This window comes from Camellia sinensis, chromosome 11, assembly GCF_055761805.1.
Source record: "Camellia sinensis isolate YWXY chromosome 11, ASM5576180v1, whole genome shotgun sequence".
NCBI classification, from domain to species: Eukaryota; Viridiplantae; Streptophyta; class Magnoliopsida; order Ericales; family Theaceae; genus Camellia; species Camellia sinensis.
This window is the reverse complement of record NC_138971.1, coordinates 75,433,569-75,451,610: the sequence shown is the minus strand read 5'-3', so window position 1 is coordinate 75,451,610 and position 18,042 is coordinate 75,433,569. Positions and strand designations below refer to the sequence as shown.

Genomic DNA, 18,042 nt, shown 5'->3' with positions numbered 1-18,042 from the left:
AATCTAGTAGACGTTCGTTCTGTAACTGTGTAGGGTACGCGCCTCAAGGAAGCTGAATAGCCTGTTTACAGCCCCATTATCTTTGAGTAACAATGTTGTAAAGATATGTTCAAAGTGTATTATCTTCTGAATGATAAATTATATTGTTTCTGAACGACTACTTTTATCGATCGAATGATGATCCTCTTTTGAATTGTATTCCTGGCATCCGCAGCATATTGTTATTGTTATTGTTATTGACATCGCTATTGTTATAGAGATCTCTGTCAGTTCCAAATCTTGGAACTATTGTTATTGTATGATGGCCATCAATTGATTGTTCGGTCTTTAAGACCTAGTGTATTGTTGCTATTGGATGTACCACGTATGACCAAAAAGAATATGATGGATCGCATTGATTGAATCGAATGATTGATTGACAAAAGATATTGATCGAAAACGTTCTAATACTAATTGATCGTTTTAAAGCTTGAAGGACATCATTCTTAACCGCTTTACACATTTGTTATTCACTGGGCTATGGCTCACAGTTTATATATCTATATAGGTGGCCAAGCACCGGACCAAAGCTAAAGGCGCCGGCCCAAGCTTTTGTTTTGTCAAGTCAGCCTTTGTGCCTCACATCGAGGTCCGAACCTGCACAAGTTAAGGCTGTTTTTGGGGTGATTCAAATTTATCCTTTTTGGTCTTTGCTAATGTAATGGACGTCTAAGACTATCGATTGTACAGTTTTCTTTTTGATGCTGGGAATATGTCCCTATTATATATTTGCACTTTTCTTTTAAGTGACATATGATTATGGCCATGTGCATGAAAGTTTTTCCGTTCAGATCTTCACAGCTCATTGGACAATGTATATTACTATTGATTGGCTTCCGCCAGCCCCTTTGTATTGTATTATTGTTAAACAGGCCTTTGGTAATCACGAATTACTTGCAGGTTACGATGCTAAACCCATAGGGGCGGGTTTGGGTCGTGACAAATATATACTATGTGTATCATCACCGTTAGGGAGATCTATGCTATGTTCAACTGTTTACCCTGCGTGTGAAATCTTGCTTGAGAAGGCCACATTATATGTTGATTTGTTGCCCTTAGATATGACTCATTTTGACATTATCTTGGGTATGAACAGGTTATCTAAATATTATGCAACCACTGATTTTACATCTAAACATATGATATTCCGACTTTCAGGACAGAATGAAATTTATTTTAAGGGGAGAGGTGTAGTTCCCCCACCATACTTAGTTTCATAAAAGCACGTAAATTGATTAACACTGGTTGTCAAGGGTATTTTTGATATTCCAATTGTGAAAGACTTTTCTGATGTGTTTCTGGAAGAGTTGCCAGGACAATTAGTTGATAGATAAATTGAATTTGTGATTGATGTGATGCTTATTACTCAACCCATATCCAAAACTCGGTATCGAATGTCAACTATTGAAATGAAAGAACTAAAAGTGCAATTGCAAGCATTACTTGATAAAGGGTTCATTCGACCAAGCATATCACCGTTGGGTGCACCTGTGTTGTTTGTGAAGAAGAAAGATGGGACACTTCATTTGTGTATTGATTATCGACAACTAAACAAGGTAATTATTAAATATAAATATCCTTTGCCTCGATTGATGATTTGCTTGATCAGTTACAGGGGGCTCAGGTATTTTCAAAGATTGACTTGAGATTGGGGATGCCACAAATTGAAAGTTAAGGCTAAAGACATAGAAAACTGTCTTCCGAACCATATATGGACACTATGAATTTTCAGTTATGCCATTCGGAGTTACCAATGCACATGCAGCTTTTATGGATTTGATGAACCGAATCTTTAAACCATTTACGGATGAGTTTGCTGTAGTTTTTATTGATAACATTTTGATTTATTCAAAGAATGGGGAAGAACATGAACAACACCTTAGAATAATTCTAACAAACCTTAGAATAATTCTTCAAACACTAAGGGTAAACAACTACTTGAGAAACAATTGCTTGAATTAGGTTACATTTTTGGGCATGTTATTAATAGAGAAGGGATATCTGTTGATCCACAAAAAATTGAGGCAATTGTTAACTGGCCTACTCCGACTAATGTAACAAAAATCGTAGTTTTATGGGTTTGGCAGGTTACTACCGGAGATTTGTTAGAGACTTCTCTAAAATTGATGTGCCATTGACACAATTGACCTAAAAGGGAGAACCATTCGTGTGGACTGATCAGAGGGAATCCGCATTTCAAGAACTGAAGACGAGGTTAACTACAGCTCCAATTCTTACCTTACCATTCGGTACTAAAGGGTTTGTAATTTTTAGTGATGCATCTCATAGAAATTTGTGTTGTGTTTTAATGTAGAATGGCAAAGTAATTGCTTATGCATCCCGACAACTAAAACCACATGAAAAGAACTATCCAACACATGATTTAGAACTTGCTGCCGTTATATTTGCATTGAAAATTTGCTACCACTATTTGTATGGGGCTAATGTGAAGTGTATATAGACCATAGAAGTTTAGAGTATTTCTTTACACAGAAAGAACTAAATATGTGACAAAGGTTTTGGCTTGAACTGATTAAAGATTTTGACCTGTAGATTCACTACCATCCGGGTAAAGGTAATACCATAGTTGATGCATTGAGCAGAAAGAGTACGGGACCCTCGACTTGTCTGTTTACTGACTGAAAAGAGCTTTTGCAAGATCTAGAAAGACTTGAGATAGAAGTTGTGTATTATGGGCAGGACAGTATTTCGGCCACAGTGTTCACACAGCCAGCCGTTATTAAGGAAATTAAACAAAAACAAACGAAAGATCAGTTCCTGAAGAAAGTGTGCGATGATTTTGAAACTAAGCCTAAACCGAGATTCTTCATCAAAGAACAACTATTGAAATTCCAAGGAAGACTTTGTATTCCTAATGATATAGAATTGAAAAGAATAATTTTAGAAGAGGCTCACCAGTCAATGTTTGCTATGCATCTGGAGAATACCAAATGTACCAAGAATTGAAACAAGTGTACTAGTGGCCAAACATGAAAAAAGAAATTGCCGACTACAATTCCCTCCAATGGCAACAAGTGAAAGCTGAACATTAGAAACCAACAGGTTTGTTTCAGTCTCTTCTTATTCCCGAATGGAAGTGGGAACCTATAACCATGAACTTAATTGTCGGTCCACCACGAACACCTAGAGGTAAGAGTGTTATTTGCGTTATTGTTGATAGATTAACGAAATCTACTTAGAGATCTCTGGTGTTGACCTAGGTGATGCCTTCGCTTGACTTATATGGTCCCTTTATTAGACCTATATGGTCCATCATGTTATGCCTTCGAGCCCTTCGTCACACATTTGGATGTACCACATATAAATATGATTTGTGAACTTTGATACAACAAGTGCTCACTTATGTTTTGCTTTGAATTCTTGTGATATGATTTTGTACAATGATAGAAATCATTCATTTAACCTCTTTATACTAGTATTACTCAGTGGGCTTTAGCTCTCCCCCGTCCCTTGTATATATATATATATATATATATGTTTGTGTAGGTCAGCAAATGGAGTGTCAAGTGTAAAGCAACCTCAGGAGTCCACCATTCAGTCAAGCCATTTTGGAAGTGCCTCCGTGATGGGGCGATCTTGGACTCATTGGAGGCAAGTTATGTCAACCACGTGGATCAAGTTACTTCGTTTTGTTTTCTTTTATTTTTGGAACTTGTTGTGTATGGATAATTTTGTACAAGTGTGCTAAGATGTTTTGACATTCTATGTGTCTATATCTATGAGAAGGTTGAAGTTTAAATTTAATACGGACTTTCATGTATGCACTGCTCGATGTACATGTTTATATTTGTATATTGCTTCTGCAACGTCCCAATATCATCATTATTATCAGTTTGTCTTTGAGGCCGAAAGTAATCTTGGATTACTATCCGGTCATGGCCTAAGCCTCTTGGGGTGGGTTCGAGTCGTGACAAGGGGAGTTAGGAAACCTGCTTACTGTTGGTAGCGTTTACTTACAACAACAATTTTCATTATAGCATCGATATGGCACCGTATAAAGCCTTGTACGGCAGGAAATGTAGATCTCCAATCTGTTGGATAGAAGTTGGAGATAGAGTTTTGCTTGGTCCCGAGATTGTGCAAACGACCACCAAAACGATTAAAGTCATTCAACAAAGGCTTAAAACTGCACAAAGTCAACAAAAGAGTTATGTAGATCATAGAAGAAGGGCTCTTGAGTATGAAGCCAGTGATCATATGTTCATTCGTGTGATTCCAATGAGTGGCTTGTCAAGATTCAGTAATAAGGGCAAGTTGGCACCCTGATATATTGGGCCATTTCAGATTTTGGAAAGGCTAGGTCCAGTTGCATTTGGAATTGCTCTACTGCTAGGGATGGGACTAGTGCATAATGTGTTCCACGTATCGATGTTGAGGGGTTACCTCCGAGATTCGTTCCATGTTATTGATTATCATCGGATAGCTCTCGACGATAATATGGAATATGAAGAAAGGCCAATACAAATCATCGATCGACAAGTGAAACAACTGAGAACTAAAGCGGTTTCCATGGTTAAGATAGAATGGAAGAAACATTATGGTACGGAAGCAACTTGGGAGAAAGAAGATGAAATGGGGCAAAAGTATCCGGAGTTATTTTTGACATAAGGTAACGCAAGTTTGGAGGACCAAACTTCTTGAAGGGGAAAGACTGTGACAACCCCGTTACATATTATGCTTTTAATCATTGATTTTGAATGTTATTCAAGTGCTTAGTGAGAATTTGAATGCTAATTATGTGCTTAATATAATTTTTGAATTTATATCTGTTAGCCGTAGGAAAATTTGTTATGATTTCTATTATAATCTGAAAAGGTCTTAATGGTGTCAAAAATCGAAATTGATTAGTTTAATATGAATGGCATAATTTTTAGAGTCTAATAAGAAGTTTAATTAAAATTTTGATTTGAATTAAATTAATTAGATTAAATCAATCTAATTAAGCCTCAGATTAATTAATCTAAGCTTTAATTACTTAGCTTAATCCTTAGTTAGTTAATTAAGTTAATCTAGTCTATAAATATGAAGGAAGTGTTGATTTAGCTCATTATTCACTCAACAATTCTAAAATTTCATCTTAGAGAGAGAAAGAGCAAGTTCGAGAGAGAGAAACAAGAAAACTTGGAACATTGGTTAGGAGATTGTGGAATTGTGAAGGAGAGCTCAAAAATTGGCTAGAGAAAGCTTGATTCAAGAGCTTAGGTGAGCTTTTGAACCTTAATTCATGAGTTTAAGTTAACAAATGTGTATTCAAGAAGTTATAAGATTAATCACAAGAGAATGGTCTAAAAATGAAGAATTTGGGGCTAGATCATATATGCATGAATAATTTTGTTGACTTTAATCATTTTGAGCATAATATTGTTATCCATGTTTGAATTGAGGATCATATCATACATTCACTCAAGAATTAAGTTGTTTTGAAGCTAATCTCTATGTTTTGTAAGCTTTAGAAAGGAATTTGGAGTTAGATGTTACATGCATAATCATTTGAGTTTGAATTCATGAAGTTTGACCTTGAGTTTTGAGAGTTGGTTTTGTATCCATGTTTATAGAAGAGTTTTTAAGTTTTTGGGAGGTTGTGTATAAGCCATGCAAGCTTTTGATTTGAAAATACATGTTTTGAAGTTCAACTATGTTCTGGAAAACTCAGAATTCGACCGCATCGCTTGAGCGACTGGAAAACCCAAAATTCGATCAAATCACTTGAGTGAACAAACTATCGCTCGAGCGCACATCTTTTACATCTAGTATTTTTGCAGACATTTGTAGTTGGCTCGAACAACTAAGTTACCGCTCAAGTGATCGCCTTTTTATTTTGCACCTTGGCTTGATCGATCGTCAAGCCTAGATTCGGACAGTCCAGTACTTTTGCAAACCATGTGGTTCGCTTGAGCGACTAATCTTGCGCTCGAGCGAAGTGTTCTATTTTAGCATATTTTGAAAAGACATATTTCTGATCACTTATGTATTCTCATTCCTTTCTGAACATTATTAAGCATGAATTGAGCATCCTAAATGAATTAAAGAGTTAGAATGAAGTCTATGAGAATTGAATAAGTTAGAGAATGATTCAAATGAACAATGTGATTCAATGTGTATATGTTTATGAATTGTGTAGGATCATCCGCAAGGACATGTCAGCAACCGAATCACTGTGAGTAATATCTTAAAAAAGATATTTTATTATTTACTCTATTTTCTAAATGTCCTAATATGGTTAGTTTTTCCGAATCTATGATTTTACAAGTATGAATGAGTTTCCATCTACCTGATTAACATGATATCTGCAAATGTGTTTGATGAAATACAAATGTATATGATGAACCTAAGGTTGTTTTGTATATCTGAAATGGATCCAAGGTTATTCTGTAAATTTGACAAGATGGACCCAAAGTTGTTCTGAATATCTAATAAGTTTGAATATTTGTTATGTGTTGACCCAATGGTGCTTATACAACTATAATTGATTTGACCTGAGGTCATTGTACCCGTGGTCATTCCAACAAGTATGATCTATTCTGCTCTGTATCTCTGTATATGTTAGATCCAATGTCGTTCTGTCATGTATTGGACCTGAGCTGGTTCCGTTGTGATATGAAATTAATATGATGAGAATGATTTTACTTTTACATTAGATCTCATTCATATAACCTCTTTACTCTGATGTTATTTACTGGGCTTTCGCTTACTCTGTATTTATATGTATATGGGTGAGTAGCGGGATGTCTAGTCCCAGTGAGCCTGTGAAGTTTACTGAGTTTCGTGGAGTCAGCCAAGGATTGCCTTACGAATGAGGCTTTTGTCTTTTGATTTCTTGTTCTCTTTTGTTGGTCATGTTTGACCATGTCTCTATATAAGTTTTTGTTTTGAATGTTAATGACATATGTATGATTTTGGACATGTGAAATCTCTTATATATGTATGGGTGACTTATTAATATATAAAAAGTTATTGTTTATGCCATTTGTGCACAACCAAATTGGATAATTCTATTTCCGCCTCTGACTCCATATAATTGAATATGATTTAATTACTATCTGGGATCGTATATAATCTCATGATTACTGGCCGATTATGATCTAAATCTCTGAGGATAGATTCGGATCATAACAGAGTCCAAATTTAAATCCATAAAAATAAAAAGAATAAGAGATGAATATAAAGAGAAGCATCGAGAGAAGTTTATTCCTAACAAAAATGGCCCCATGGTTCATTGGGATGATATTCCCACTTGTAAGAGATCTGCAACTGTGTCAGTCCATTTATGAGTAATGTATACAAAAAGGATTTGTTCTCCCCATTATTGAACCTGTAAAACTTGGTATAACGGAAATGACGTCTATCATAACAATTATATCTTGCAAACGACATATAATGAATTTTTGAATTCTTTATATGTTTAAAAGTTTCCAATGCCAGTTTGGAATTGAGTTTATAAAACAATTTTTGAATTTTTGAGTTTTATTTTTATTTTTAAATGTATAATTTAAATATATTTAAAAAATAAAATCTTTATAATTTTTTTTTAAAAATTCAATAAACATAAAAAAAATACAAAAAATGTACAACAAAAATATGTATTTAGTGAAATTTTTTTAAAAATTTCACAAATTTTCTAGTTTTTCAGTGTATATTGAGATTAAGTGGACAAAAAAAAAATGATTAATTTATTTAAAAAAAATTCACTAAAAATCAAAAAATATGAATTAAAAACTCTTAAATTATTTTTAAAAACTGTAAAATCAAAATATTTAATGTTTTTCGAAATAATTGTTAAGGTACGATAATGAAATCGAATTTTTCTCTCTCATATATAAGAAAATAGTGTATTTTTTTTTATTTTTAAGTATGTGTAGCATACTAGCATTGTTGAATTATTTAGAGGTGAATTGAAGACTTAACTCCTTTACACTAACGACTCACATTCAAGTCCAGAAGATATCAACATCAAGACACGAGGTTAAGTCCAAAATTTTATTTTATTTTTTTGAAATTTTTTAATTTTTAATCATGTGGGATTGTTGAAGATGTTTCAAACTTAATTGTTCCTTGTGTTCCTTGTCATGCATTGATTTCTTATCAATTCCTTTGAGACTTTTTCTAACATTTCCTTACAATTGTTACCAATTGATACACATACATATACCATGTGTCAAATTTGGCACAAGGTCTAGTTATAGTGAAATATGTCATGTCAACAAAGTTGCCATGAAACATTGTACATCTCTCAACGAAATTTTCAAAAATAAAAAAAATTAAGAAATACCACAATTAACTCTACAAAAAAAAAAAAAAAAAAGCACAAAAAAATATAAATTTTATGACTTCGAATGGACCATGAAAAAAAGAAAAAGAAAATATAGGAAACAAATTTTCTTTTCTTTGTTTTTTTGTTTTTGTTTGTTTGTTTGTTTTTTTTTTTTTTTTTTTTTTGGTGTGTGTGGCAGTGTTGGAAGAGTAATGGTTGAAAAATAGTGGTTGAAAGAATGATAATTAATCTAAGCAAAACTAGTTGAGCCAAAGAATAGCAACCTGATCATTGGAAAAACATTGTTAAATTATTCCTCAAAAAAAAAAAAAAAAAAAAAAGAAAAAAGAAAAAAATTGTTAAATTATAAATTTTTTACATGATTCATTGCTAAATATAACTTTAGCTATTGAATTTAGCTAGTGACCAATGGAGAAACTCTAACACTAAAACTGATCCATGATAGCTAAGTTGATATGAATGTAGTTTTCTCTTTTTGTTTCACCTTCTTTTTTTTTCTCTCTTTTAAAGACTACTTGTCGCCTAGAAACATCATCTACATAAAATATAAAATTGTTGCCAAAAACAAAACAAAAAAGAAAAAAGAAAAGAAAAATATAGTTAGTGCTCGTTTGGCTAAGATTTTGGGACTAAAAAATCACAAAAAGATAAAATAAGTTATATAAGCCAATAAGACAAAATACCACTTTTTACCCATAATCATTACTTTTTTTCTTTTACAAAAGTCAAAAAAACCCCAAAACAAAAATCAAACGAGGTTAAAAAAGTCTCAGGCTTAAAAAGTTGGCTATATTAGCCAATGTGCCATTGCCAACCCCAGCCTTTGGAAAATTACACTACTAGCTCTATATTCATAAGTATTTGTAAAATATATCATTGGATTGTCTCTTAGTTTTTTCAAAATCTTTCTATTAATTTTATATTTCATTAATGTTTCACAATGTATAATGAGATGATTTCTAACTAATTCGTATGCTGCTTAGCATCAATAAGATTTACTTAATTTTATTTATAGAATAGATGTATGTCATTTCTTTTTATTTTTATTTCAAAAATAAAAAGTACACTTACATTTTATTTACTAGATATTGTCAACCAACAAAATAACTTTACTAATATTTCACAACTTTAGAAAAGAATTAAAAAGAAAAAAAAAAGAAACTTATTAGATTTATTTGTTTGTTTTTTTTTCTCATAAAGTTATTTTTTCACAAACCTCATGTGAGAAATTACTCTCTATCAGTAATGTACCATTTCTTTTTTCCTTTTTCTTTTTTCACACAATCACATTGGTCTCCCTAGACATAATTTCTCTTCTAGGAAAATGTTTAAAACCTATAAAAAATTTCTCACAATGTGACCTACAATGATGTGACATGATACATATAAACTTTTAGTTTGTCATTCCACAATTGTGTAGAGTCTATATCTCTTGTTACATCATTGTGGATTGAATTAATAATTCAAATTGTAAGTCTCTAATACTAGTATTCTGTTTCCGCCCATGGATATAGTGTCCATTCCTTGATTCTATGCTTCTAAAACTCACCGCTGACATTTAAACTTTGAAAATTTTCTTAGATACTTGTAAGATATCACGTGACATTATTCCCCCACATCACGCAAACTTATAGAATCTAAATAAAAAACAAATAAATAAAATAATAGCAGGATGCTAAGAAAAATGAAGTGTAGATTAAGTGTCCAAGAATGAAGTTTAGATTAAGGGTAGATTATTTAATTGCATCATTTAAGTGTCCATAATAACTTCAGCAGAGACAAGAGCTTGTTTTCATGCCATACTCTTACTACCACACCACTCATAATTAAAATTAAACTAGCAAACTTTTTGAACCCTCAATCCTTAATAAGCATGTCTCGAACAAAGATACAATTTGCAAATTCACTGGTGTGGCTGTCATCAAAGAAGAGATATTGACATCTGTTGTCACATGGTGTAGAGTTTGGGATGCAAGCTAGTTTCCCATTTACATAGCCTCTGCAACACGGATCTTTTACATCTGTAAACCCTACACAACACAACACACATGCAAGAGACGAAAATAGCTACTTTACGGAGAAATGATGTTAAAAAAAAGAAAAAGAAAAAGAAAAAAAATAATAATGACCAGAAATCAATTATTTGTCAATTGAAAAAATAATGAAAAGAAAAACAGTTACCATATTTTTCAGTGTCTGCCAATACATCTTGAAGAAGATCATGGCTGTTGGCCAGAGTGAGGGTAGCATCAGGATGATCATCCTGGATATTTTTTAGTGTCTTAGGAAGTTGCGAGTTGTATGGCATGATGTTTCGATTCATCCGCTCATCGCACTGCCCATTTCCTGTCGTGTTTATCACCGACGGCAAGCATCCCAGAGGACCTATGTTGTTCACCACTAGATTTCTGGCTCCAATGTTATATAGTGTCTTGCAATAATGAAAACATTAAAGGATGGTTACGTTAGACTCTAATCCAATCCATAGCCATGGAAGCTATCATCTTTCACACTTAAATTACAGTTGATCATCGATTAATAGCAATAATATCGTGTTAAAAATCAACAATCTGATTTGAATGCAATTAGTTAAAAGTTTACCTGCAAATAGCATTGAAACTGGATTAAGAGAGAATTTGCAAAATATTCAGGGTCGCTGTGGTTGTTAAAGTTTAAGAGGTAGTCATTGCCCCCCATGGAGATGAAAAATATGGAATTTGCAAGATACTCAGCGAGCTCTTGTGGATCTTCAATCATACATGGCAGATCTTCCTGGACAGTCCTGTTAAATGCCTCAATCTGTGTTTGCAAACTCCAGCAATCTTTCTGAGAAACCAAGAGGAATTAAACTAGGGAGAGGCTTCTCTCCGGTCCACAGTGGACTGGAGCATGCTGTTGGACCCGTGGGACTCACTATGGATCCCGTTTCGATTATCCGAACCGTTCAATATGTAGAACTCGTCGAGTACTTCATGTGTGCAAAATATCATATCGATTAGATATCGGCAGTCCTTTGATCGGAATATATTTTTGTCAATGGTAATATGATTTTAAAAATAAAATTATTAACAAAAATGTATTCCGATCAAGAGGTTACCTATATCTGATTAATGTATTTTTTGTAGGTATGAAGTACTCGAAAAACTCTATGTAATGAACAATTCAGATTATCGAAATGAAACCCGTGGTGAACCTCACGAATCCTACAACACACTCCAATCCACTATGTGGATTGCAGAAAAACCTCTCCCATAAAGTAACGTTAACAATGGTTGGGTAAATTGTAAATATATACATATATTAAAAACAAAAAGTCTGAAAAAAAATACAGATTTAGAGGATTCACAAGAAGCAAGAAAAGTTGCAAATATTTCACCTCGGTTGGTTTGGTGTTGGGGGAGATACCACATCCAGCAGAAGCATAATTGATGCCGCCCATGGTGGTCTTCCTTTGTGCTTCCATCAAGCTCAAATACGGAGGGGGTAGTGAAAGATTATATAATATCGCTTCACGAATCACATCACAACACAGAAAATTGAATTTAAAACATTTACTACTTATAATGAGAATAAAACATAACAAAACCAAACCAAACCAAAGGGAGAGTACAGTTTACGGTAGTTTTTTTTTTTTTTTTTTTTTTTTTTTTTTTTTTTTTTTTTTGATCGGCAAAGAAAATCTTTATTGATGAAAGTAACCAAGAAAGATACAGAACATCAATAAAGAGGAGCTTGAAGCTAACAGAAGCTCCAAGCGCCAGTTGGTGAGAAACCAACAAACAAGACAAGAGAAACAGAAAAAAGAAAGGCAACCGTAGCTAACAACCAAACTACAGAGGAAAAAACAGAACAAAGCAGAACTACGCAACATTTGGACAACCACAGCTGACTGATCAGCATATACAGCTAAACAAAACTCAGCTAGAGATCAGTCCCCAGAGCTAGCAGACTACACAATTTGGGGCACTACACTTCTGAATCTACTGCAGATATGCTTCAAATTGGCACCAACATTATCACCAAAACTCAGCACAGATGCAAAGCTGGATGAAGTCTCCAGGAGCCCAGACACAACTCCCTTGGATCCAACTGGCTACACCTCTGCCCTCAGATCAGAGACTACCACCATACCCCACAGATATGCAAACAGCCCAGAGAAGACAGAGGTAATCAGTCCAAAAACAGTCCAAACCAGAACCAAACAGCAACCTGCAACCTGCAGATTAATTCTGACTGAGCCAACAGAGCTGCAGCACCTAAGCTGGAGAGCTACCACCTGCAGCCTAAAGTCATGGCAGACCTGTGGGACTGAAGTAAATCGCACAAACAAACAAACCATACACCTATCCTTACAACAGAACTGCAGAAGTCACCACTGCTGGAGCATACAGATGGAGCAGATTTGCCTTAAGCTACATTGCCTAGCAACAGCCCAAACAAACAAACCAGACACCTTTCCTTGAGTAAGAGCAGAGATGCAGATGGACACTCCACTGGCTTGACAACTGAATCGCACAGCATTAAGCCTACTGAACCAAATTATGACAAACTCAACACAGACTTCAGAGCAGACCAACTAACCAACCACAAAACCAGAAGCAAATCAGCACTTAACTACACACAGTGACACACTTGACTCAGGTTGAAGATAACATCTTGCACCGAATAGTTAAACCCCTTTAATGATGTAGAAACCCACAACGCGACTCTAGCCTTTATCAGTTCTACCAATGCCTTCCAATCCGGTTGTGCCTTATTAAATAAACAATCGTTTCTGCTTTTCCACACAGACCACATGACTGTTAGAGGTATAATCTTCCAAACAGCTTGCAACTTCTTCTTCACTTTTATGCCTGGCCACGACAGGAGTAGTCCCTCCACTGATCCAGGGATAACCCACTTATAATTCCACCAGTTCACTAACATGGCCCACACTTTCCAAATGACAGGACAGTGCAGAAAAACATGATTTACGGACTCCACCCCAGATCTGCAGAAGAGACAGACAGCCGAGGCGTTTGGGCTCAACACTCCTATTCTTTGCAAGAATTCAGAGCATTTTATCCTTCCTTTCCACGCTAGCCAACTCAAGAATTGAACTTTGGGTGGGGCTATATTATTCCAAATGCACCTAGTGACTGTGCAGTCCACCCCTTGACTTGCTTCCATCCACTTCCAAATTGATGCCACAGTGAACTCTTCAGACGGATGGCCTAGCCAAGCACAAGAATCTACCACCCCTTCATTGAGCCTAGGCGCACTCTGCAGAAGATCATTAAGTTTTTGCACTTCCTCCTCTTCCCATGCTAAAAGTGGTCTTCTGAAAACCAGATTCCAGTCGGGGTCTGCCACTCTTCGGTGAAAAAAATCAAACAGCTTTCCATCTTTGTCAACTGAAAGTGTAAATAGTCTGGGAAAAGACACACTCAGGTTTTGGTTCTGGCACCACCTGTCAGTCCAGAAATGCAACCTTCTACCATTTCCAACAACTAGCTTGTAGTTTCGCAAGAAGAAATCACGCAGGTCAGTGTTAACTACAGCCACTGACAATATATCTTTCCACGTATGTGATAGCCACACTGAACTAGAAAAAAATGGGCACCAACCACCACCTAAACCTCCATACTTACTACAAATCACTTGTTTCCACAACGCTGACTCCTCCTTGCCATACCTCCACCACCATTTAACTAGCAGGCATTCATTTACCTGGCTAAGATTTCTCACACCTAGCCCACCTTTAATTTTACTTAGGCATACCTCCTTCCAGTTAATTAGGTGTACTTTCTTCCTGATTTCAGATCCTCCCCAAAGAAAATTGGCTTGAATTCTATGAAGGGCTTTTGCAATGCCCACTGGGAGCTTAAAAATTGATAAGAAATAAACTGGCAAACTTGACAGGACGGACTTGATAAGTGTTACTCTGCCCGCAAAGGATAAATACCTTCTTTTCCAAGAAGCTAACTTCCTCTTAAACTTGTCTAGCACAGGTTTCCAAGAAGCCTTTCTCCTTGGGTTTGCACCTAATGGTAACCCCAGGTAACTCATTGGCAACTTTTGACTGAGACAGTTTAGTTTGTTTGCAAAGACCTGAACAATATCCTCCTGCACACCTACACCACAAACCTTGCTTTTGTGGAAATTTATTTTGAGACCAGACATCAACTCAAAGCACCTTAGAATTCTTTTCACGGCTACAACTTCCTCCCACTCCGCTTCACAAAAATAATGGTATCATCGGCAAACTGTAGATGTGTAATTGTCAATTCAGATGATCCTACGGATACTCCTCTAATCAGTCCCACTTCCTTAGCTCTTTCCAATAGAATGTTCAGACCCTCCGCTACAATATTAAAGAGAAGAGGAGAGAGCGGATCTCCTTGCCTAAGCCCTTTCATGGGAGAAAACTCAGAAGTTGGTGAGCCATTTACAAGTACTGAAATTCGAGCTGTGGATATGCAGGTCTTCATCCACCCCACCCATTTCTCTCCAAAACCGAAGTTTTTCATCATTGAGAACAAGAACTCCCAATTTACGGAATCATACGCCTTTTCAAAATCCAGCTTTAGGATGAGACCTTTTTTCTTTGACCTTTTCCACCAGTCCACCACTTCGTTGGCAATTAAAACCCCATCTATAATGTGCCTTCCACTCAAAAATGCAGTTTGAACTTCACTAATGATCTTAGGCAGCACTTTCCTCAGCCTTCTTGATAAGACTTTAGCTATGATTTTGTATACGGAGGTAATCAAGCTGATTGGCCTGTAATCCCCCAACCCCACAGGATTTTCTTTCTTGGGAATTAAGGTGATAAATGAACTATTTATTCCTTGGACTAACTTTCCATTAGAATGGAACTCATTCATCAACTGCACGAACTCACCTTTCATGATGGCCCAGCACTTTTGGATACATTTCAAGTTAAAACCATCCGGCCCCGGGGCTTTATTTCCCTCGCAATCTTTAAGTGCTTCCCAAATTTCATCCTCCAGAAATTCTGCCTCTAACACCTCAGATGAGTCACTTGAACTAATTGAGTCGAAAAAACCTGATAGCTTTGGTCTATTCTTCCAATCTTCAGTGAAAAGGAAATTGAAATGACTCTCCACTGCCTGTTTAATCATCCCAGGCTCATCATAAGTCACACCATTCACGGTAACTGAGTTTAACAAGTTTAACCTCTGCCTTTTGGTTGCCATTAAGTGAAAAAATCTGGTATTTTTATCCCCATTTTCAGCCCATACTCTTCTAGATTTTTGGAGCCACAACCATTCCTTCTTCTTACTGAGATCCCAGACTAATTTTCTTATTTCTATCCTTCGTTTAATCTCAGCATCCTGTAGATTCCTACCTTCAGCTATTAAATCCCATTCGTGCAATTCGTCCTCTGCTTTTTTCAACTTCTCCTCAATGTTACCAAAGACTTCACAGTTCCACCTCTTCAGATGGGATTTCAGATTTCCTAACTTTTTCAAAAGCCTGAAGCTTGCCCAACCACTAACCTGGAATGCTTCCCAACAGTTTTTCACTTCTGTTTTAAATTTAGGGTGCAGACACCATGCATTAATAAACCGGAATGGTTTTGGACCCCAGTCCCTCTCATCCTCCATAAGGAGAATTGGGCAGTGATCAGAGATACTCCTAGGAAGTCCCCACTGTTTGAGCTTGAACTCTTCCAGCCACCTAGGATTAATTAAAAATCTATCAATTCTACTCCACCTATCACCATCCATCGCATTACACCAAGTGAACTGCCTGCCCAGCATTGGCATATCTACCAACTCCAATTTATCAATCAATTCATTAAAATCCTTCATCCCTCTTCCCCTACGAGAACAACCCCTTCTTTCGCTCATAAATCTGATTTCATTAAAATCACCTCCTATGCACCAAGGGTTTGGGAAAGATGATTTCAGTGTTGATAGGAGCTTCCAAAGTATACTTCTTTTTTGCACATCATTAGGTGCATAAACATTAATAAGAGAACAATTGAAAGAATGATGGGCCAAACCTGATAAAAGAATGAAGTTCCTGGAGCAGCAACATTCCTTAAGCTCGAAATTCTGTGGATTCCACAAGCATAGCAAACCACCAGCACTCCCTTCTGCACCCACCTCCATGAACTCCAGCTGATCCCACGGCCAAAGTGACTTAACAAAATTAACATCTACTAAGCTTCTCTTTGTCTCCTGCAGCAGAAGAAAATCTACCTTCCTCTCCCGAACTTCACTTTTAACTTTTGATCTCTTCTCGGGTCTTCGCAGCCCCCTGATATTCCAAGATAATACAATCATAAAAACTGCACAACTCCAAAAGCCTCCTGCCGTAAGTCCTGACCTGACTTACAGTTTACGGTAGTTAGTAATATAATACCAATGAAATCGGCAATAGTTTTTCCGTTGGTAAAACGGCCAGTGGGGGTGTTGTTGAAATCAATGCCATAAGGCAAAAAATTAGCCCTTGCGGCATTGTCGATGTAATTGTTGTTGCCGGCATCAACGGTGGAGTCCCCAAACACGTAGAGAGCAGCAACCGAGTTGGAAATCGGAATGGCTGAAAAGCACGATGAATCCAACTTAGAACTTTCATCAGAATTGGCAGAGAGAAAGAGAAAAAAGAGAAACACAGGGGTAAGTGCAGCCATGCCAATCTATGGTGGGGAAAAATAGAAGAGAATGTGAAGAATATGGAACAAGATGGGTCTGGTATTTATAGACAGCCAGATAGTCTGTAAACCCAAAAACAGATACTATGAGAAATTGAATATTAGAATATTATAAGAAATTACACTTTTTGCCAACTAAAATTTTTGAATTTTTTAGTTTTATTTTTATTTTTAAATGTATAATTTAAATATACTTAAAAAATAAAATCTTTATAAAAAAAATTTAAAAAGAATTCAATAAATATTAAAAAAAAATACGAAAATGCATTAGAAAAAAAAATGTATTTAGTGAAATTTTTTTAAAAATTTCAAAAATTTTCTACTTTTTCAGTATATATTGAGATTAAGTGGATAAAAAAAATTGATTAATTTATTTAAAAACAATTCACCAAAACTCAAAAAAATATGAATTAAAAACTCTTAAATTATTTTTGAAAACTGTAAAATCAAAATACTTAATGTTTTTCGAAATAATTGTTAAGGTAGGATAATGAAATCCTATTTTTCTCTCCCATATATAAGAAAATATATATATATTTTTTCTCTTTAAATTATGTGTAGCATACTAGCATTATTGAATTATTTAGAGGTGAACTCAAGACTTACACCAACGACTCACATTCAAGTCCAGAAAACATCAATCAACATCAAGACACTCACATTCAAGTCCAGAAAACATCAATCAACATCAAGACACGTGGTTAAGTCCAAAATTTTATTTTATTTTTTTGAAATTTTTTAATTTTTAATAATGTGGGATTGTTGAAGATGTTTAAAACTTAATTGTTCCTTGTGTTCCTCTGCCATGCATTGATTTCTTATCAATTCCTTTGAGACTTCATATTCTAACATTTCCTTACAATTGTTACAGAAGAAGCACAAAAAAATATAAATTTTATGACTTCGAATGGGCCACGAAAAAAAATTAATAGAAAATATAAGAAACAAATTTTCTTTTCTTTGTTTTTTTTTTTTTTTTGGCAGCGTTGGAAGCGTAATGGTTGAAAAATAGTGGTTGAAAGAATAATAATTAATCTGAGCAAAG

General features: G+C 35.3%; 2 protein-coding genes across 2 annotated transcripts in view; both read right to left on the bottom strand.

The window, feature by feature from the left end:
• Window positions 1-18,042, bottom strand: part of LOC114256789 (GDSL esterase/lipase At1g71691) — a 150,273-nt gene that overhangs the window by 115,282 nt on the left and 16,949 nt on the right. The gene's annotated exons all lie outside the window — the stretch shown is intronic.
• LOC114256767 (GDSL esterase/lipase At1g71691) lies at window positions 10,009-17,005 on the bottom strand. Its single transcript, XM_082894142.1, has 5 exons — window positions 16,706-17,005; window positions 11,709-11,839; window positions 10,934-11,158; window positions 10,514-10,763; window positions 10,009-10,362 (listed from the first exon to the last, which is right to left on the bottom strand). The coding sequence occupies exons 1-5, from the start codon at window positions 16,974-16,976 to the stop codon at window positions 10,190-10,192; spliced, it is 1,050 nt and encodes a 349-aa protein (XP_082750268.1). The 5' UTR covers window positions 16,977-17,005; the 3' UTR covers window positions 10,009-10,189.